The 23892-nt window shown below is 33.6% G+C and overlaps 1 protein-coding gene across 3 annotated transcripts in view; it reads left to right on the top strand.

Annotated features, from left to right (window-relative positions):
- The window catches only part of LOC123679206 (zinc finger protein chinmo), a 126079-nt gene extending 103165 nt beyond the window's left edge, over positions 1-22914 (top strand). For all 3 annotated transcript variants that reach the window (XM_045616648.1, XM_045616646.1, XM_045616647.1), the window contains exons 3-6: positions 15534-15757; positions 17000-17573; positions 17845-18111; positions 18238-22914. In XM_045616648.1, coding sequence (XP_045472604.1) covers positions 15534-15757; positions 17000-17573; positions 17845-18111; positions 18238-18479 — 1307 coding nt within the window. In that variant the 3' untranslated portion in view covers positions 18480-22914. The remainder of the gene's footprint in view (positions 1-15533; positions 15758-16999; positions 17574-17844; positions 18112-18237) is intronic.
- The last annotated feature ends 978 nt before the right edge of the window (positions 22915-23892 follow it).

Below are 23892 nucleotides of genomic sequence, written 5' to 3' on the forward strand. Positions count from 1 at the left end.
GCGGATATTCCCGTTTCCCGATTTTTCGGGATTACCTGGGAATGAACGGATAAACTTTGGGAAATTTCCCGACGAATTTCCAGATTCACGTCGACGTGAACAACCAATAGGAAAATACTACGATGTCCTTGGGTAGCAACGGGCCTAGCAACGTCCGCGGCAATTGACGTTTCTAGAATATTTAGGTTTTATATTATTTTTACTGTGTCCATTAGAGGGCTCTTGATGAATAGAACTATTTGAAATATGAATAACTGTATAATAAAATCAAGGATCAATCTAATAATCTATTCAAAATATTCTGACGTTTTAACCAATTCTGTGCTCATTCATGAAATCGTCGAAATACAGAATGAAAATGGGAAACGTCAGATGATATTTTAATGGAAATGTTGAAATTTGGACGAATCGAGAGGAAATATGCAAGAAAAGATGAATCAGATGCGATTTATATCCCTTTTTCCATGTATATTTTATGATATTTTCAATCGGAATCGTTTTGTGTCAGTGGAAAGCTTGGTTTGCCAGAAGCCTCTACAGGAGTCATTTGGTTATTTGAAAAGTTTTTAACGAGAAATTTGAGGAAATAATAGACTACACCTGTATGTATCGCCCTTTTATGATGGTATTTTTGCGTTTTGTTGATATTTTCATGGAAATTGGTCAAATCTTGAAGCATTCCGTTTCATGTGAATTGTTAAGGTAAATATATCATTTTGGAAAGATATCAGCATTTGAGGCGAAAAAAACTGGTAGGTAGAGATATTTTAATTCGATTTCCCTTATATTTAACGATTTTTCAAACGAAATTCATGAAAATTCATCAATTTATAGAATCTCTGTCACCAGTTATTTTGACATTATTCCTATAAGGAGCACAAATGCACATAATTATGCAAAGGCATTGTGGCCGGGTCGTTAGGGATGCGGTCGTACAATCTGAGGTCTCTTTTGGGATGCGAGTTCAAATCTTGCAGCAGGTGATAATTTTTTTTTTCTTAATTTTTCGCCAGTTATTAATTTTTATATTATTTGGCGGTGAATGCTTCGGATTATTGAAATGGATCAATTTTTTGTTTAGTCTATTGTGTGAATGATTTCGTAGTATACACATATAATTATGTTTTTCCGATTTTCAAAGTACATATAAGAATAACGATTATACATTGTTTTTTTTCAAGTTGCCTATTGGAGGTTTTTCGATAAATTGACCATATTATACAGGGTGTACAATTTTCGAGCGCCAATTATGCTTTTCTGTAAAATTGAAAACTTATGAAATCTGAAAATTGAAATTTCAAGTTAGATTTCTCTCACATAATTTGCGAAGATATACGTGCGATGAATAACGTTTATACAGAGTGTACAATTTCCGAAATGTCTCTGGAGAACTGAAAACTTTTCTTATAGTTGTCATGTTAGCTCTATAGGTTATCATTCAATTGCATAATTCTTGAAGGTATACAGGTGGGGATTGACGATTATATACAGGGTGTACAATTTTCAAGCGCCAATTATACATTTCTGGAAAATCGAGACCTTATGAAATCTGGAAATTGGAATAAGAGCTTTAGATTTGTTTTCTCTTGCATAATTTGCGAAGATATACGTGCGATGAATATTTTTTATACAGTGCGATATCGATTTTACAGGAGATATGGAAGTATTTATGAATGAATTAAAATATGGATCTATGGGCTATATTGATCAACCTAAAAGGTAGATCTATGGGCTATGATGATCTACCTACAAGGTAGATCTATGGACAACATAGATCTGTGGGCAACATTGATCTACCTACAAGGTAGATCTATGGACAACATTGATCTACCTATTAGGTAGATCTACAGGATATATTGATCTACCTACAAGGTAGATCTATGGGCGTACTAGTTCAAATTATAATTTTAATTAGTACCTAATCTGTGATCATATCTAATGAAAAAAATGTTTCATTTATTTTCAATTATTTACATAGATGTGAGTGATGTAACGATTCTTTAGAGGTATTTTAAAGCAAAACACACATATACGTCTCAGGTAGTGTTGACTTTAACGTAGAAAGGTTAGGTTTATATCCCAAGCGGTTCCAATTTTCCGAGAGATGCGTAGTCCACGACGCCATCTCTTTGGAAGGTGAACAGTTTTTCATACAAATTTAGTGCAACATAGGTAAAATTTTGAAATCAGACCTCAGATTGAATCGAAAGATCTTATTATATAAATTGCTTGTTCACGATCATGAAATAAATAGTCCCAAACCAGTTGGAAAATATTGAGAGTAAATGCAATTATGTGAATATGTAAACATAGGCTTCTGCAAAATTTGCGGTCTGTCCAAACAAGCCTAAAATTGAACGATTTCTGATTTTTTTCAACCATTGGTGATATCATTTTTGAAAGAAATTTTGAAATTAAAATGAAATATTTATTATCATACATTGCAATATTCAATGCAATTGGTTGTGAAAAACTTGAACAATTTTTCATTGAAGGAGATAAAAATCAGCAGATTCACTATTATGATAACAGTCAATATACCGGATGCCCCAAGTTATCGCATACAGGCAATATCTAGCTTATTTGACAAGATAATAAAAAAAATTGCTTTGTATAACATCAAAGTTCCTTTCCAATTATGAATAAAAAAGGTTCTTTCATTTGACAGCCTTGTGGTAGCTACGCCTCACTTTTCATTTTCCAATGGCACCCCCTGTACATTGTCAGTGGAAATTGCGTGTCATTCTATTAGGAATATAACGATAGCACATACTTGGTATTTTTTTTATTAATAACAACAAAAACATCAACATTATTGTGTGAAGTATAAATTGCAATCAAAATACCTACTATGCAATTCAAAAACGAAGAAACATTTAAAGCAAGTTTTTTGTTATAAAAAACATCGGTTTTTTAAAACAAACAATTTATCTTCTTCTCATATGTGAAGTTTGTACAAACATGGGTGGAGGCATTTCATTTTTATAAGGATCATTAAAGTAAATAACCTAAAAGAAGTCACAAAATATTAATGTTTTTGTTATTATCACGGAAAAAATACCAAGTACGTGCTATCGTTGTATTCCAAATAGAGTGACACGCAATTTTCACTGACAATATACAGGGAAAGCGATTTGAAAATAAAAAGGGTAGCTATCACCTCTTTTATATATCATTGGAAATGTACTTTGATGTTATTCAAAGCGATTTTTTTTTAATTTTTTATTATCTTGTCAAATGAGCTAGATATTGCCCGTATACGATAACTTGGGACGCCCGTTATGTGCTCTGTTATCCATAACCCGAATATATTTATGAAATTACAGCAGAAAATTTTCAATCAGTTATTTTTGGTTAGAAATCTAATAATCACTTATGTATAAATGACTCCGTTTTCCGATTTGGCAATGCATGATAGAAAATAAACTTGAACATCATTCGAGGTACCTCGATCTGAAGAACGATTACAAACCACAAGGAGAAACCGCCAGTTAGCATTCTCAGATAGCACGAAAGTTCATTCGAAGAAAAGGTGCAACGTGCCATAGAAACTCGGCCGATGCCATAATAGTTGTAATACGAACGTGGAGTACAGTTAGAGCAGCGATGCAAGAAGAAATGCACCGCAACAACACTGACATCGAGTGGCGGCAGGAGAATAGCAATTTAGTAACTGTATCTAGCCTAATAACAATTATTTTTAATGAGGCATATTCGGACTTCAATCCCATCCGGATATGTCTAATGCTGTTCCAAGGATGAGACGGATTCCAATCTTTCCCAATAGCAATTCCGTCTATTCGCTGTGACTATGGTATTTCTGCGCCTCCATTAGTCGAATATGGCGGATAGGATGTTTGTTTTCACACCTATTCGTTCCTTTATGCTCGCCTCTAGTTGTTGGCCTGAAAACAATAGGATTTTTTTCAAGCCTTCTGTTGCTTCTTCGAGTGAATATCTTCCCAGAGTGCTAGTATTTTCAATTCCATTCTATTCTCTCTACGTTTTGGTTTGATTCGAGGTTTGATTACCAATATTAATTCCCTTTTTTATTCGAATTCTAAACTTTTGTCTTTTCACTTTTATGTCGATAAAAGAAAATTAGGCGCTATTGTACTGAAATTTATTGATGAAAATGCGTCGAAAACATATTTTAATCATTGGTGTAAGTAGGTATTAGCATTTTATTTCGGAAATAGGCTATTTCGAACTTGTTCGAAATGTTGAATTGTGGTGAATGAATTTGAATTGAATTGAAAATAATCGAATAATGAAACAAAGTAATTTTCACGAATCTTTCAATGTTTACGGCAATCGTTTCGTCAACACTGTGGCTTCATCAGGTTATATTTCGACTTCTATTATTTCATCTATAATTAATTTTCATCAAATAAGGACCGAATCCATTAAATAAAAATAAATGATACATTTTACCGCAATACTGTTACGATAATTAGAAGTTGATTATGTGAAAGCAAATAAGAATCTTTCGGCCACATTTCTGAAGAAAAAACTAAGTTTAGGAAGGTGTAATTTCAAAACCAAATACCAAAAAACCTTTGCTGAAAATCGATTCAAAGAGAAGGGTTTTTTCAATAAGAGGCTTCATTCTGACTAGAAATAGCTTTTTGGGCCTCTGTCGCTTTTGAAAGTTTCATCTTTTGGCACTCGCTTCCACAACGCATTGAAATTATCAAAATATACGCTATAAAAATAGTAAAAATTTTGCAGTCACAGTTCACGAAACTAAAGCACTTTCAGGTCGTTGTGAAGCACATTCGCGGCCGGCAATAGTGCAGCTGTTGATAAAATTTGAGCTTTTGGGGCAAGTTCGGCGACAAGTTACTGATGTGAAAATTCGAAACCGTGTGTGTCGCCAAGAACAACTGAAAATATTGCTTCTGTAGCTCTTATCGGAAGATGAGGCTGGTGCAACTGTTACGGTGAATGGATTGCGCTACTGGGCTCAGGATTGAAATATTTTGATGTGTGCGACGTTTATTTTCAACAAGACTGCGATACGTGCTATACAAGTAACGCAATAATCGCAATTCTATGAGAAAAGTTTCCTGGTCATGGTATTTCTCGAGATTGGCCACTCTTGTGATTGAACTTCAGTTTTTGTCTTTGCCACAGGAAAGATAAGGTCTATACCGAAGCTTCACAATTATTCACGGCTTGGCTTGATTTTCAAGCTACTTGGCTTGAGCTTTACTTGATTTCAAGTCAAGTAATAGTTTTCCAAAGTCAAGTCAAGTTAAGTATTTATTAAGTATTATTATCAAGTACTTGAATCATATCAAGCTATTTGATTTTTAGCAGTTTTATTGCGTAGTGTCATATCAATAAAAAAATGATGAAGTAAGAAGGAACCTTGCAAAAAACACTTTTATTTATTGAACTTATTGTATAAAAGAAGCGAAAATATCAACTTTTTTGAAATAGAAACATAAATTTAAATGACAAATAATAATAAAATAAAGTTTCTCAATATTGACGAACCTTCAAATTTTGTTTGATTTCATAATTTTCCATCCAGGATCTGAGACACACAAGGCATCTTATAGATTTGTCGCCTAACCTTTTGCGGGTTTTTGTAACTGTAAGAGCAGCTCTGGAAAATTGTCTTTCAACATAAGCTGAAGATGCTGGCGATGATAAAAATCCTTGGCCAAGTTTGGAAAGATATTTCTGAAACAACCAAAATCTACCAATAGATTTCATAGAAATATGAGAAAACTACTAATAAATTCACACTGCCGAATGCTTCAGTCTCTCGGCGCTCGAGGATTCCCCTTATTTAGTTTAAGCGCGCACGAGATTGCAGAAATATATGCCGTGCGACGCGTGCATATCTAGCTCAAGTAATATCAATTAGTTTGATATCAAGTCAAGCAATAAATGTCTAAAATCAAGTCAAGTATGTAATTTTTCACGAGCTTGATTTTCAAGTCATCAAAACAGTTCATCAAGTACATCAAGCCAGGTAGCTTGACATTTTAACCAACTTGTTGAAATGTTAAAATTAAAAAAGCTACCTGGCTTGATGAACCCCTATTCACAATTGATTCAAGATCTAAAGAATATGATCTCATAAAATCCCATTTTGAAGTGTTGAGTATAACATTGAAGGAAAAGTCTATAAAACACTTCTGTTGTTGGAACCTTGTATATTAAACCATCCGGTTACATGTTTCGGCGTATTCGCCATTATCAAACCAAAGATTCTGAATTATTCTCTTAGGTACAATATATGAAGTTTAATTTTCTAAAGAATATGGTTTGAAAACTTATTCTTGGCGGCCATTTGGCTGATATTATTTATCGTCGTTAATTGCATACCTTCCTCTTTACAATGAAATAAGCATCCATTGATTTCTTTTGAAATATACTCGTTTTTTTTTTCAATATCAAATGGAAATCATTTATTGGAAGACCCTTCAAAACCATGAATGTCTTCTAATGATTCTAATGTTCACTGCATTGGAACTGACATGGGATATTTTTGTATAATGGTCAGGGATTTGACAAATTTCTTGAAATAAATCGAAAATGATTCATTTTGTGGCGTTTTCATTTATTTTTGGACTTGAAACTAAAAACTGGTTTACACGCCCAAGCCACTTACGCAAATGAAATGAAATGTGAACTTGAGCATGAATATAGATGAAAATGATTTAAATAAGAGTTGCAGAAAAGATTTGTTTCCTGATAACAATTAAATTGTTTGTTTACGCAATTATCCTAAACGATTCTCTGAACTATAGATGAAAGCCCATTTTTGCAATAAACTCGAAGCTTCCAATAAGATCGGGGAATATTGGACGTAAACATCACCGCATACTCAAAATTGGAGATGAGACCCTAATATCGTTCAGACGCCCCTGCGAACGCAAAAACCCTCAGCTGATTTTCTGTTCAGGACATACTTTAGACCTGGTTCACACAAACAGAATCTTCAATTTGTCATACACTAACTGGCTTGCGCAAACCAGTTCGCTTGAAACGCTTGAGTGTGTAGAGTAAACCAACTTTTAAAATGAAAAGAGGCAATTTCGATTTTTTTTAAATATTCCAATGGTTCATCATTAGGAAGAGTTTTTAATTTTATTCCACAACATTTGTCAATGAATTATATAAGACCGTATATAAAATATTATTCTTGTTCCTTGAAGTGGAGGTCTTGTTGACCATTAAAGCATATTCAATGACACCTGACGAATGTTTAATGAATATAGTAACGTGGTTGTTCAAATCTTATAACGATTTCAAACTGTACTGAGATAGTGAGATCATCAGACAAACCTACTTGCGCATCACCTTTGCCAGGGGCGTATTCAGACGTATTTATTCTAATAGATTATGCAAGTTGAAATTTCATTATCGAGTTCAGCATCCCATACAAGAATGGAGGTGGAGTTATAGAAAGAGGTCTTATCAAGATTACAGTAATAGGTGGTCATTCCGAGGGTCATTCACATACGATTTTGGATTTCTACTCGTAATTTTAACGTCGTAAACACTTTTTTCAATCACAATGAGTCATCCTTATAACAAAGAAATAACAAAAAGTATTTATCGAAATTTTCAGCAAGTAGTAGGAAATAAAAAAAAATTATTTATTCTTCATTTACAGTGTTTTTTCAAATGAGTTAGAGTATTTATGAAAGGTTTTCATACCTTATCGATGATGTTGAGAATCATGTTTTGTTGGTAGCAACTCGAAATACTTCAGCTGAGCTTTTTCTGAAATTTTTAATATGCATGCATGCATAGACATATCCAAAATGAGTCAGTCCCGACAAAAATAATCCAATGCCGATAAATCAGAACATCTGGTGGCCAATTCACATCTCCGAAATGAGAAATTATGCATCCTGGGAATTTTTATTGCAATAAAGTCAAAGAGTGTGGTGTGGCTTGTTGCAGCAATTTGTTGGTACCATCTCTCTTACAATTCCATATCATACATTTAACCCAAAAAATAATTAATCATTTGGCTATAGCGATGAGAATGAACGGTTTCCGTCATACCTTCATTATTTAAAAAAAAAGTACGGGCCAATCACTCAACTGGTTGAGTCACTGTATGGTTTGCGATTTGGTCTGGACCAAATCGCAAACCATACAGTGACTTTTTATGATTGTGATGGTCTCTCAGTAGTTACATGTTTTATGAGTATTTTGCTTGTTTACACAGACACCGAGTGAAAAATGTGCTTCGTCGCTGAAGAAAATTCGATGCAAAAATCGTCATCCAAACGTTGTTGTTCAAGCAGCCAATCTGCGTATGTTCTACGCTTTGCAGTGAATTTAGTTCTTGTGGTGATGCAAATTCAGATGTAAAATACGCCAAAGCTCTCGTGAAAGAGGCCCAAATATATTGTGCGCGCCAAGTAAAGGATAAATTGGGATCTTCTTCAACATTTTCACTTACAGCAGCAAAATTTTTGGTCGAATGTGTATTTCGATGACGTACTCGTAAAACCAAAAGATGAGAAGATTTAACAATGCTAATTGTGTAAGTTTTTTGAACTATAAGACTGATGAGGAAAAAATGTAATAAAAAATACAAAAACTCCAAAACATATGTTTGTCTTCATGTTAATTTATTTATTCGATGCATTAGCCGTGTACTGAATTATACACTTTTGGATATTTATTTTTCTTTTCTTTGGTTTGATTTAAAACCAAAATATGAAAAGTTATAACAATGTTAATTGTGTAAGTTTTTTGAACTATAAGACTGATGAGGATAAAATCTATTAAAAATAAAAACTCCAAAAGGTATGTCTATCTTCATGTTAATTTATTTATTCGATGCATTAGCCGTGTACTGAATTATACACTTTTGGATAATTTATTTTTCTTTTCTTTGGTCTGATTTAAAACCAAAAGATGAAAAGTTATAACATTGTTAATTGTGTAAGTTTTTTGAACTATAAGACTGATGAGGAAAAAATCTATTAAAAAATAAAAAACTCCAAAACATATATCTGTCTTCATGTTAATTTATTTATTCGATTCATTAGCCGTGTACTGAATTATATCTACACTTTTGAATAATTTTTTTTTGAAAGTTTTGGCTGGATATTGTCATAATTTTGATATTTATATTAGAATGCCTTCACCAAGAAGACTCATTCGATCTTCAAAGTACTTATATTATTTTTTGAAGAGCATTAATGATGATGAACAATTTTTGGTACATTGTGGGCTACGGCTGCCAAACTGAGACAGACCGCATCTTGAGTTCAGATTCTGAAGACCAAACTCAGCGTTACACATCAAAATCTTATCGATATTTCCACAAGGCCCCATAATGCGTATAATTACCAATGATAACATTAACGCATCCTTTTAGAGGCCGTTATCTAGAGGCTCTAATCCCGCGAGAATTCAGATCTCCTAACCATGGCCAAAGTTCGACTGCCATCCCCAACGCACCTGAGGGAACACCTAAGGCTCAGCATCTCAGCACCTGTACTGGCTCACACGTGAGCCCGGATCAGAAGCAAAATCGATTCATCTATCTCAACGGCTGATGAAGGTGTACCCGTCGAAGCTTCTGCCGCGCCGTCAGCCTTTAATTGTTAAATTATCAAATACAAAGCGCAGAGCCAGGGGAAGGTACAAAATTGAGTTTGCCGAACCCCCAATCCCGCTTCTTTGCAGAGCAAACAAGAAACGCGTAATATGTGAGAATATAATCAGGTAGGCTGTGGGTTTTCGGCGAAAGCGAGCTACTAGATAATTTGAAACTCTAATAGAGCGAACTACATCACCCTCCGAGTTTTGATACCGGTTTTAATGAAGATGTTCCGCGGAGACTTCTTTCCTGGGTTGTCTAGAGCCTACGAGGACTAAACTTATAATGTCTGCCTCCGATGATGGTTGTTTAATAGAAATAGTTACTCTGTGGTTTCGTGCAGGGATTCAGTAGCTTATAATTCAATTTTTGGTGGTGTTTCCCGAAAATGTTGCAGAGGTGAGACTGTGTTTAAAATATTGATATTCCAGAAAATCACTGAAATGAAAGTCTCAACCGGGTGATGCAACTCATCATAAACTGCTTTATTCTTATATCGTATAAGCTTCATTTTTCCTTCACGTGAAAGTCTGTTGCTAACATTCAAATGACCAAAGGGAAAATAACTCTGGAATAAGAAAGGATATAGGTCTGAGCCCAACTTTTGAATAAAACTAAATACACAATAAATGTAATTGCTATTTCATAACTACAAAAATTGATAGTTTGATATTTCTGGATCAGATTACTCTTTTCAGACTCATTGATAATATATTCTAACACAAGTTGCAGATAGGCTTATATACCAACACGAATGCGAAAAACGCAAGAGTGTTGGAATTGCCTTCTGCAACGAGTATTAGACTATATTTTCTCTATTTCAGTCAAGTTTTGTGAAATACTGAAGATATTCAATGAAAAATTCAGATTATATATCCTAGTGACTTTTGAATTGTATTTCGGCAGTTGGTGTGACTGTTACAAAAATTGACAGATTCCGGGATTTGAATATATGAATTGTACGTTTCGAATTTTGCAATAATTTACAATTACGCAATAAATTCGTGAATTATGTCTGAGGAAATCGATTCAACACCACCAGAATTAAGAGAAATTGCGAATAATGTACAAATCATTTCACTATATCCAAATTTTATTAGATTTACAATTACTGACGTTTGTTGAAATTTGATATGATTTGAAGTCAGTATAGACAAAACCACAAAACGAAAAATATATCTGAAAACGATGCTGTAATGAATTCATTATACAGCACTGTTTTTAGAACTGTAATGAACTCATTTTTTGATGCTGAAATAGAGAAAATGTATTCATTGTTAGATAAGTTAGATTTCTAGCTGAAGTATAGAAAACGATTTTTATATGAAATAACAAAATATCATGAATATTGCCTTTCTGAGTTGAAGGAATGTTGACAATAATAATAATAATAATGACTTTATTTTCACAATCAAATTTTTTTTTTTACAGAATATTATATGTGAAAAAAGGCGGAGTTCAGTAATGCACTAAGTGCATATCCTGTTCAACTCAACCTTAGCTTTGCATTCACATTAGCTTCGGAATATCAATTATTTCTACGTAATGAAGTGTTTTCCAATAGAAGGTTTCATTTTGATATTAAAAGAACCTGTATATTAAGAGAAATCAATGGATGGAAAACGATAGGTACTAGCCAAATGTCCTCCACGGCTACGGTTGCAGCATCCTTTTCATGAAATTTTTATTACCAATTCGCACGTTTGAGGATGTATGTCATCGATAACTTCAAGGATTTCATATTTTAGGTCTAGAATGGATTATGGAGCATAGGCATAAGCCTCATCTTTTACATAGCCCCAAATAAAAAAGTCTAAAGGTGTTAAATCACAAACTCTCGGTGGCCAATTGTGGCCACCTTCTCGAGAAATAACACGGCCAGGACACTTTTCTCCCAAAATTGTGATCGTTTCGTGGCTTGTGTGGCACGTAGCACCGTCTTGTTGAAAATAAACGTCGTCCACATCAATAACTTCCAATCTCGGCCATGAAAATCACAGCCTAATTTACAAGATAGACGAGGAATCGAAAAACTTGGGTTTTCGTCGGCTGCAACACCTATTCTCAGTTGTTCTTGAGCGACGCACACGAATTTGATTCTTCGATTTTCACTTACTTGTCCCAACAGCTCAAATATTTCGACCAATTCCACTTTCGACGGCCGAGAAAGTGCTTAACCCAAAAATGTCATAGTTTTGCGAACTGAATTTTCAACTATTTTTTTTAGTGATTTTTAAGAATTTCAGTGCGTTGTAGAAGGATGTGCCATTCAATTGTTCTTGGTGTAGTTTTTACTTGCCGAATGACAGCTTCAAAAGTGACGACAGCTGCTCAGATAGCGGAGTATTCAAAATGAATTCTCTTATTGAAATTCCTGTTTTAATTCTATAAAAAAAATTAAATGGAGATATAATCTTCTTCACCATATTCCGAAATCTATGCTATACATATATTCTGTATATGCCTATGACACCAAGTAGGTAATAGCCTTCAATTATAATGATGCACTTTCGGCAATGTGAAATATTAAATTTAATAGTTCAATCTATCATGAGCGAACAACACAGTCGGTATGAAATACTGCGTCGAAAAATTGAGGAAACGTAAAGATGAATGGGCATGGGAAAAAATAAACCCGTTATGAATGATTCTTCGTAGCTTGAACTGAATTTTTTATTTCAGGAAATGGTTTTTACCTCAGAGTAATGAACATAGATAGAGGGAGCATGTCATTTTCAGTGCGCAAATTTTGTCCCCAACATGAACTATCAAATTTGACATGAAGCGCACGGAAATGAAAACATAACAGTGATACGATATTTCACTCAATTCACGAATTTCTTCATAAAAAACGCACTTCTTATGTGCCTTAGTGAATCAACGTTTTGTACCAACTCAAAATATTTTGAGATGAATACCTAAATATATCATAATAATATATATCAGAAATTCAGAAAACAAACTTCAAGCGCGTCATACGACATGAAAAAAGCGATTACACTAGGAGAGCAAAAGTTGCCAATCCTTTGATTTCATCAGGTAGAATCAGAAAATAATAAATATTCTGCATACTATTAATTCGACAATTAGGACAACTATCGGATTCCAAATATTCAAATTTGCTTAATCAATTGAGAATCGCTCAAATAAATATAATTCATCCAATATAACTGATCCCTGTTGATGTTATTTATTTGGATTTCTCCAGGGAATCTTCTGTTTTTAGCATATCTAAGTGATCTGACTTCTTCTATTGTCCCACCTAGTGCATCCTATGCGGACGATGTCAAGTTTTTCGGAGAGGCTGAGACTTGCTATGGACAACTCCAAGAAGATCTTAATAGAGTTTCCCTCTGGTCATCTCGTTGGCGCATACCTCTTAACCAGTCAAAGTGTCGTGTTCCCTATCTGGGTGCAAACAACCCCCGACGCAGTTATTGTGTTCATGGACTTGGAGTGGAGGGTTGTACCACATACGTTGACTTGTGTGTGACCATCACCAGTGATCTTTCCTGGTCAAGCCACATTACCAAAACGCTGAACAAAGCAAGGAGACTCCTCTTCATTATACAGAGATCTTTTCAGGGATGTGTTGTCGCTACCGTAGTTCAGATTTATAAAACATACCTGAGGCCAATTTTAGAATTTGTCGTTCCTGTTTGGCACCCTTGGCTCAGAGGTGATCTGATGCTCTTGGAGGGATTTCAGCGCATAGTGACTCGTCTGCCTTATGGTGTCTTCAGACCATCGTATCCGGAGAGGTTGGAGAGGATGGGGCTGTCTTCACTGGAGGATCGAGGGCTGCGCGGGGATTTGATCATCACCTTTCGTGCGCTCCATGGAATGTTCGGTACCGATATCTCGCATTTGTACCAACTGAGCACAAACAATCTACGTGTTCACATTTTAAAATTCAAGCGTGAAATTTTTCGTGCAAAGTGCCGCGAATATTTCATTTCTAATAGTGTTCAGTGCATGGAATAGACTCCCCGGTGACGTCGTGAACGCACCTTCCGTAAATACCTTCAAGAACAGACTTGATGCCTGGTTTGAAAATGGGTTTTGCATCTGAACATTCTATTTATAATAATAATAATAATAAAGTTTATTCTTGACATATGCTACATAAATACAGATGTTAATATGTGCTTACTTTTGTGTTTGTTGCTAATTCTTAGTTCTATTACTATTAATAATAATAATAATAGTTTATGTCTGTATATATAGTATGTTCAACTATTTCTTTCACCGTTCTTTGAGTTCATAGGCTTTTGCCTCTACTCTGTAATTTCTTTTAATAATAATAATATACCTACATTCATAATGATATAGTAAAATTGTGGATTTGAAAATATATCACAATCCAACAACGTAATCTGACCTTGTTGGGGACGTGTAAAAATTGCGTATACTTCATCTATATATGTTTATTACTCTATGGTTTTTACCGAAGAAAATTTTTTTTTTTTCTTATCTCCCTATCCTGAATTCATGAATATCGATATCATCATTCAAATATATTTCAATCGATGCAGTCTGATGTAAAAGCATATACAACAATGTCAGCAAATTCCTATGCACTTTTTATTGAAACAATTTAGACAATTGTTTTGACCTCAATTGTACATACCATGTTTACTGGTCGTATGAACTAGACCTTTCATTGACTTTTCATCGTATGAATAACGTCAGAATCTCTTTATGGCTCATTAGTTGAATACCTACTTCTTAGATCTTTCGTTTTAGGATTTGAATTGTTTCTTTAAATGATATAGGTAATATCAATTAAGATATCTAGAAAAACTATGGCGTGTCCACTGACTCTTGACAAAGTTTGATATGAAACTGACGGCTTTTGAAGGGACCAGCCTTTTTGGATTTTCAGCAGTTTTCACTTGATTTCCGCATCGTTTTCTTTGTCGCTCACACAAAAAATTCCGCCGTCGCGTCGTTCGATTGAATAGCGCCATCAACGGAAGGGAAGGGAAGTTCCAGGAATGCTGTGGTTGAATCGTCAGAAATATCTTGAAAAAAATCTAATCACTGGACACACCAGTTATTTTATGCATCACAATATCAATCTATATTCCAACACTATTATATATTACTATATATAAATTTGAATTTTTTTTTGCTTAAGGCATTTTTACAACAACTAAACATCGACTTTGGATCTCCTCGAACAACCGGTTTCTTGTAAAATTTAAAAAACTTGCAAAAACGACTACAATATTTGAGTAACAAAAATTGTTTACATTAAAAAACCTTTACGATCTTTTTCTCCCAATTCAATCAAATGATTGAATAATAATAATATAGCTAGGAGTAAATACTCCTAGCTATATTATCTATGTTTTACAATTAATTATACAATTACCAGAACTATGTACATCACTTTGTTATTTCAAATGGATGTGAATTGGATTGCCTTAGAAGTCTGATGACTATTCTGCTCGAAACCGATAGTACAATTATTAGATAAAGTTGTTCATTTGAAAAAATTGATTCAAGATTGTGCACTACCTTTCTCATTATAGGTTCTCAGTGCAGATTCATTCTGATTCTGTGCAGAAATGAATTGATCGATTTTTTCAATTTTTGAAAAAAAACCTTGGTATTTTAGTACAGAATAAATTCAATGATTTTTTCACAGAAAGATTTATAGTTTTTGTTTTATATTAATTCATCCTGTATAACCGGTAGTTGCATAAAAATATTCCTACCTATAGCGAAGTTTATTTTCGTATATTAGGTTCAATATTGCTCTTGAGAAACCAAATGTTCATCTGCATTGATAAAGTGTTTGCAGAGGCAAGTTATCAGTACTTTCGTGTTTTAAGACGAATAATTTGTATGTATTCGGCACCAAATCAGAAAATAAAATTATCATTATTATATTGAATACTTGAATTCTTGATTTTCATTGATTATCTGCTTGTTTCAGGGGTTACTTTCAGAGCACACAAGCTCATATTAGCAGCATGCAGTAAGCACCTAGCGGATCTTTTCGAAACAGCACCAGCGATGCTGCAACAAAATCTTTTAGTGATTCTTGACGGTACGTCAGCCTCAAACATGTCAGCGCTACTGGAGTTTATGTATAAAGGCGAGGTACACGTCTCCCAAGATGCGCTTTCCAGTTTTCTCAAAGCTGCGGAGAGTCTTCAGGTAAGGAAGTTATTGCTATTTGTCAGCTAAGCTTTTCCCAAACTGATGATAGTTCAAACTCATCTAGATTGTATTGGATGACATTCCATTAATACATAAAAAATTGGAGTTTTGGAGTGGAAAAAGTGGGTTTTTGTAGAGACATATGAACTACGCAAATTTTCAACTAACGTTTGAGCCAGAACGGATTATCGGACAAAAAACCTTAATGAAAGGGATTTTATTCACTTTGTTTTTTTATGGAGAGATCATTCACAAAAAAATATTTTCCGAGTTATATGCAAAACACCGTCAAAAAATGAAATTTGTTTACCTTTTTCTGCTTTTATTTTTCAATGTTCCAGCACGAAATTTCTATGTCAAGCCTCAAAATTCAGCATTCCAAAAAAAATATGAAATCGAAGAAATCAAAACTACCCCAAAAAGTGGGTTTCTGTAGAGACAGTAAAATACACGTATTTTCAACTATTCTTTGAGCCAGCACGATTTATCGGACAAAAAACTTAATGGTAAATATTTGTAGGAAATTTCATATACTTTCTTTTTATATAGGAAGGTCATTCATAAAAAATTGATATTTTCCGAGTTATATGATATTTTTACTTTTTTGTTGAATTTTTTTCATTGTCATGAAATTTTGGTAGCAAACCTCAGATGCAGCACCCAAAAATTATATGAAATTGAAGAAATGGGAACTACCTCAAATCTGTCCAGTGAAAAACTGGACGGAATTGAATGGACGATATTAGATCCATTATTTTTTTTAAATCGATTGTATCAGTTGAGAATTACGGTTATTTTCTTGCTGAAAAAAAAATCACTAGCATTTATTTCTACGATGACGGGTGCTACTCCAAATACTTGCACACAAATTATTCGAAATCTCATATTCAATCGAGATTTAAATTAATAGAATTCAATCAATATAATTAAAAATGTATATTTTCAATAAATGATCAGCTATTGTTATAATTAATGTTTATGAAAATATATATTTTAAATAACAAACTGTTATGCATTTAATTATGCTTTGTATTTCAATGTTTGTATTTTCAAGTAGCAATAAAGCTAAATGAATGAACTTATTATCATTAATTAAATTTTATATTATCTAACAATCATCTGTCCAGCTTCGAATAAGTACTAGTACTTATGTATTTGAATTAAATATTAATTATTGATACTTAAATTCATATCAAAATGTATTATCCTCCTGAGAATGGACATAATTTTTGGTTGCAGGTAAAGGGCCTCAGTATTGAACACGAAAAACTAGCAGTAGCCCAAGGTCATCCGACCATGGACACAACTCTAGATACCTCAATACCCCGAAAACGTCTAAGCCTACTTAAAGAAGAAATAGAAAGTTCGAACAGTCACCCACAACAGCAACAACAACAACAACAGCAGCAACAACCTCAGTCAAGTCCGTCCCCTAGCTATTCACCAACAATGTCACCTTACATGCAGCCCCCCCACCATTACAGGCAATACGACCAGAGAATACCATCGAGTGGTTCAGCCTTCGACAACTTGAACATCAAAAGACCCACAAGAAGTCCACCAATCGAACAAGCCTTGCAAGATAGAGCGTCTGTTTTAAGAGACGGAAGCAAGTCTGGAAGACCTGGATCGCCGGGGCCATTGTCTTTGGCATACAGGCCTTCGCCAACTTCTTCTTGTCCCTTTCCAAGCCAGCCAAACCAGGAAGCAGATGCTCCTCCAGAGAATCGATTCGATCCTGACCCAGCCACTGCATTAATATGCCCAGAAAGCGATAGTGCCAACATATGTCAAGATCCTGGTTGTCCAGAAGGTAAGTTTTTCTTTCTGATTTTCCATATTCATCAACATATTACGTTGGAATCAGTGAATAACCTCTACCTTGTAATGCCAGTTATTAATTAAGTGTCAGGTATTCATTTTGTGAAACAAAATTGATTCAAATCAATGGCTCATCATGAATACAATATTTCTTAGAAGCGGCTTTTTTGACTGGAGCCTTCTTCGCTACTTTCTTCTTCTGTGCAGCACGTCTCTAATAAAGCGGCTGTCTTTGAATATAGTCTATAGTATTCTTCTTTTAGATTTAAGAATGCGGATGGAACCTTCGATTAAGCAAGAAAGAGAAGAGCCTGCGAGTAGTACTGGTGGTAATGGTAATGGCAATGGTAATGGCAATGGCAATGGAAAAAGTGCCAACAACACTGTTTCATCCAATAACGCTAATGGTTCATTGGGCAATATGGCGAATTACTCTCATGAACTCGATAACAACGATTTGATACCCACATCTCTCTGGAATACAGTTGCTGCGAAAGTTAACAAGGCAGGATCCGTCAATACACCGGATGGTAAGCATGAAACAATTCAGTCAACATTTTTGTTAGAAATTGGTGGATGCGCTGCGCTCTTATAGAGTGAAATTTAGAGCTTTCACCAAATTGCGTGTTGATGTTCACGACAACATTGTGTTTCAGGAAGAAAATTGAAGTGTCCTTTTTGTGAAAGATTATATGGTTACGAGACGAATTTGAGAGCCCACATCAGGCAGAGGCATCAGGGAATCCGAGTACCTTGTCCATTCTGTTCACGTACATTCACCAGAAACAATACGGTAAGAAGACACATAGCTCGGGAGCATAAAACCGAATTGAGCTTCCAAAACCAAAACCACCCGCAGCCGCAACAGCAGCCTCAGGTACACAACCACGTCCCATAATAAGTTACCTGATGTTGCATCAGTTTATGAGCTAGGCGGTATAATCAGAGACCTGATGTACATATAATATATATTATATATTCTCTTTTACCGTCAAACTCGGATTTATAACTCTTATCTGTGTTGTTATAACTTTAAAATATGATATGTGTCATTTTTATACTTTAGTTAGAATGTACGGTTACAAATTGGACTTGAAAGGATTCAACATTACGAGCTGGTCTTGTTATGTTTTTAGCGTCATTAGATGATGTTCTATTCATTCTCAGGTTGTTTGAAGTTCCACTCTGCTGGTCACTTTTACTAATTTATCTTCCTCAAGTCTCACAGAATATCAGCACGATTAGTCAATAAGTATATTTCTACCTTTCAATGACATTACTGATAATATGAAAAAGTTCAAATAGTTTTCTTATTGGACTTTCAGTTGAGTAAATCTTTCAGTGTGAATATACAGTTTTTTTATATCAGAGTATAAAATAGTATTGATACGATCAGTTGATCACAACCGTCAGTTTTGTCTATTGAGAGGTGGTCTTTAAACGACTCAGGTAATCTTAGTAATACAATATAAACTGCCATTAACTACCTCGTAGGTAACTGTGAACAGCAGAAAAAAGGTAACTTGTTTATTTTGTTATCTACAATAGACTATATTTCGTTGTACTTATATATTTTTCTAAATACTTTTATTAAGATTCGTTTTCGAGTGAAATTGCCAGAAGTGAAGAAAATAGTTCATTTCTGGTAAATGTGATTGAAAATTCCATCAACTACCTCATAGTTTCAGGAAAAGCTGCCTCATTCGTTTATCACATGTATATTCAGCTAGTCATTTAATGTGCAACATGTTTAACTTCCTTAGGATTTAGTTCATTGCTCAGGTATAATTAATTCATACTCAGGCAAAACAAATACAAAACAGCTCAGGTGGATCATATTCACATAAGTTACTCTTAGATTTTTATCACTTACTGAACATAAATTTTATCGTTTAAGTTGTCCATGCAACTCTAAAATATTTACCTATATCTGCGTTTGAAGCTTCTTGCTCAAATACAGTTCATAGATTAAGAGGGGTTGGTTATTTTAAGGAATTTCGCCCCGTATTTTTTTAAAGAACCCTGAACGTATTTTCAGAATGACCTTGGTTGGTGTTACTTCTGACCATGGCCTGAAGACATATTTCCTCCATTTTAAATTTCCCAAAAAATAATTCATAAGATTCCATTCAGGTTATCCCATTGGTTGAATATTTTCTAAGGGGCCATCATTATATTATTATTATCTTTTTCAAATCAAAATTTCAAGATATTCACCTTAGATTCAGAAATTTCATCTCCTCTTAAAAATAGTCCGAAATGAAGTTTATATGATATGTTATTCAACCAAAGTTTTCCTAAACAACTGATGGCCCACCATTTATAAAATAGTTCCATAAATAGACGCTCCTAGTCAAATCTATCTACCTCAATATTACAGTATTTCTTACGATTCCCTACGGATCTTTGTTCATATTATATTTTAATAATAATAGTATTCATTTCATCATACAAATATTCTCTACCTCAGTAACATGACAACTCAACATTATAGTTATTATTTACTATATCGAAATGCTAGATTTAGTTCTCAATACAGGTCTTTGTAAATAAAGTACAAAACACAATATAATTGTGACATATTCTACCTCCAATAGATTTCCATATATTTCAACAATATAGATATCGACCGACGATCCTTGAAATATACAATTTCAAATGTATCTACCTCATTTTTATCTTTCCTACCTTTACAAGGGAAAGGTTCTTTTTTCTTTGAATTTGTTTATTTTATTTCCTTGTCGGATTTAATTGTGTTATATTAGTAATTGTTGTGTTTGTTCACCGTGTGATTGCGTCAAGATTTCCACGTAAGAAATATTGGAAACAAATTGTAATTATATTTATTGAAGGTATTGTCCAATATTTCATATGTTGAAATTGAATGAATATGCTTAGACCATTCTTGTGAATGACTCAAGTTAATTTCATGGAATCATTGAAGTAATTTCCCATACTGAAGTTTTACTTTTAATTATAACTTGAATATTCCTATATTTTTTGGCATTTGGTGCATCGAAAAGTTTTTTCTGACACCCATCAATGATTTATTTTTGTTTGGGTAAAAGTGCTTTTAGTTTTTCAGCCTTTTTTGATTTGAAATTTATGAGGATTCTTTGGTGGGACATTATATCAATGAACATACTGTATTTTATTATCACGGGTATTTTAATATTATAAATAATGTGCTTACGCATCAGGGTTCGATAGGTTTGATATATTCATGTTAAGTTTTTAATTAAGCTAGTTTTAAAACTAAATGAATTAAGAGTTGAATAGTTCTTTATAGTTCCGAAGTTTTTGTTATTATTTAGGCGCATATTTCCGAAAAATTGCAATATGGTTACGTTGGGATGAATTCTGAATTAAGTGTTATGCTGGACGTGAAGTGAATGAAATTCAAATGAATGGAGGCTGATCGGATTTACTGGGTGTTCTTATTTTCTAAATGTTGGTGATCTCTACATGTACCTCTTACATGTCCTTTGCACTGCATCTAGCTATGCCTTTTGTCAATTCATGTCAGAAATGCGCTGAACACGATCAAATCTCAAATTCTTTATCATAGATGAAGATTCAAGGTCACAAAATGTATTTTGAGGGATGTTGCCCGAATTAGAATCGAAATTTTCCGATTGAATTTGAGATATGATCCCAGTTAGCTGTTTATGCCCAGTTGTCTCGATATTTTTAAATTCAGCTAGAGTGACGTGGCAATGCAATGTTATTGCATGAATTAAATGTCTATTATTCGTACAGTGGATGAAATATTTGAATATTCGTCGACGAAATGCATGTTTATTTTTTGTTGGTATTTTTTATCGGAGTTCTCATGCCTTTAGAAATTTCGAAACTGATCCGTGATTCATTCAATCTTCTTTAATGGCAACTCATAATGTAATCATAGTCATCATCATCAAGTCATAAAAAGTTCACAATGATATGAATGATAAAGTCTAATAACTTAGGCTCTACAGAAAAATGAATTCTACCAACTAAATGAGATAGTAGAACCAAGGAGAGAAATGATCAGTTTTGAAATTTCTGAGTATTCACGTACCTAACCTCAAAATGTCTTTGATGTTCGATTTAACGAAAAAAATGCAGTTGAAAGAATAAATTATATGTATATAAAAGCATTAAATAATACGTCTCGAATAAGATCTACACTTCATATTGTTTGTCTGTTACTGTTTCGTATTATAATTTTCGTGTAACAGTACAAATTATATACTAATCTACCTCAGAAGTTGGTGTAGCTCACTGCCCTTCTCTATGAAGTACAAAGAATGTATTCTGGAAAGGATTCGATTGTTTATGCTTATCTAGGTGTATTAACTCAGGATGAACAAGTACAAAACGAACTTCATAAATATATATAAACAAATGTAATTCAGGGAATTTGGAATCTCGTTAATTCTTATAATAATTTAAATAAGTTGTTGCTAATACATACTTACATAATAATTAGACCTTCTAGGTAAGATGCCAGATGTGTCATAGGTTAAAGGAATAATGCCAGCAATGCCTTATAATATTAAAACATTCTCTACTCCTTTCATCTGAAGAATGCAGTAGAGATTTCTAAATTGATATTTTCGAACATGAAATATAGTTGTGGATGAAAATTTTGAAATATTGGTCAACGAACTTTTTCATTTCTTAACTATTACCTTCTCAACTATAATTCTTCCCCCCCTTTTATAACAAGTCTGTTTGAATTGTATATATTTTTACATTACTGCTTTCATAATCCTAATTCTTCTATTGAACCTGTGATGTGAAGTCTCGTTTTCAAGTTATTTTTAAGATGTGGGTCATTTCGTTGATCAAAATTCCATGCTAAATTGCACAAATTTTTGAAATGTAAGATCGTCATTGTCGAACGATTCCTTTAAACAATGGCATAGTACTCAAGTATTGACGTCAATAATTCATATTATCCAAAGCTGTTTATACTTGACTACCACCTGAATTCAGTAATAATTAAAGATAAAAGATGAAGCTGTGACATTCACATTGTAATTATTATAGCATTCATCCCTATGTTTTTGAGCTAATAACGTTACATTGTCACACAGTTCAACCAATTCACCAAATCATCGGGTGAATTGAAGAGTATCAATGAGATTTGTTGATACTCTTTGATCCTCCATGCAGAATTCTCACAATCTTATATATATATATAATACCATCACAAAATTCCACTCCGTTTGTTTTTGGAGTATAAAATATTGAATACCTACATATTGTATATAATTGAACGCAAATAAATGATTATGTATTCATGTTCTGTTTTACCTTATTAATTTTAATAAACAATTTGTCGTTTATTTATTGCTTCATTCAACAATTTACCTAATTCCTGTTTATTAGGACTGAACAACTACAAATGGTGTATTTGGGCCATTGCACGCACAAACGTTAATAGAATAGACATTCTTGTTATGAACAATTAAAAAAGTGTAGTCTTACTGTCCATCTAAGAAAACAATTGTAAAATTGACTGAGAAAACTGAAAACATTTTCATGCTCAAATTGAGTTTATTCATCAATAAAATACTGATCTCGAAGGGAATCGTTCCCGGGAAAAAATGTAAAAACCCTGACATTTTTACAGTTTTGGAAAATATGGAGTCGTATGACAAATCCACTCCATAGTGACTTAATTGAACATAGTGGCGACAATTCGTTCAAATTGAGCCTAAAAATGGCGAATTGGGACATAAAACCATAAAACGTATGAATACAATTCACTGAACTGAACTGACACACGTCAAAATCAAAATTATTGGGCCATGGGCCTGATAATATTTTATTGTACATAGAACGAATTCATTTAACTGAAGAATACTACAGTTACTAAATAAAATGGGCCTTATATTTTCAATAAATCCCAAAAATCAGGTAAATGCCAATCAAAAACGAGACCACGCTTGTTGCCACTGTGGTTAATTGAGTCAATGTAATCCACTAGCTCTTCGTACGCCATCTAATTTTTTTTTTCGGAAAATACCTTAGTATATAAATAGAGTATTAATGTTCTAAGGAAAATACAGAAGCTATTTGTATACTGAAATTTTAATCGGAAGCAATGACCAAGTGTTTGAATATTGCCGCTGTATATCCATCTAAACATTTTCTAAATTGATATTCTTATAGGTATCTGTTTTAGTCACGGGCTAGAAGTCGGAATAATAAACCACACTGTAAAAGGACCAGGTAGCAGCCTAATGAAAAAATTGTCACCAGTAAATTTTTCGTATTTTATAAAATATGACCTCCTGAACAAGTAGATCATATGATTAGTA

The sequence above is a fragment of the Harmonia axyridis genome, chromosome 4 (genome assembly GCF_914767665.1).
Source record: "Harmonia axyridis chromosome 4, icHarAxyr1.1, whole genome shotgun sequence".
NCBI lineage: Eukaryota > Metazoa > Arthropoda > Insecta > Coleoptera > Coccinellidae > Harmonia > Harmonia axyridis.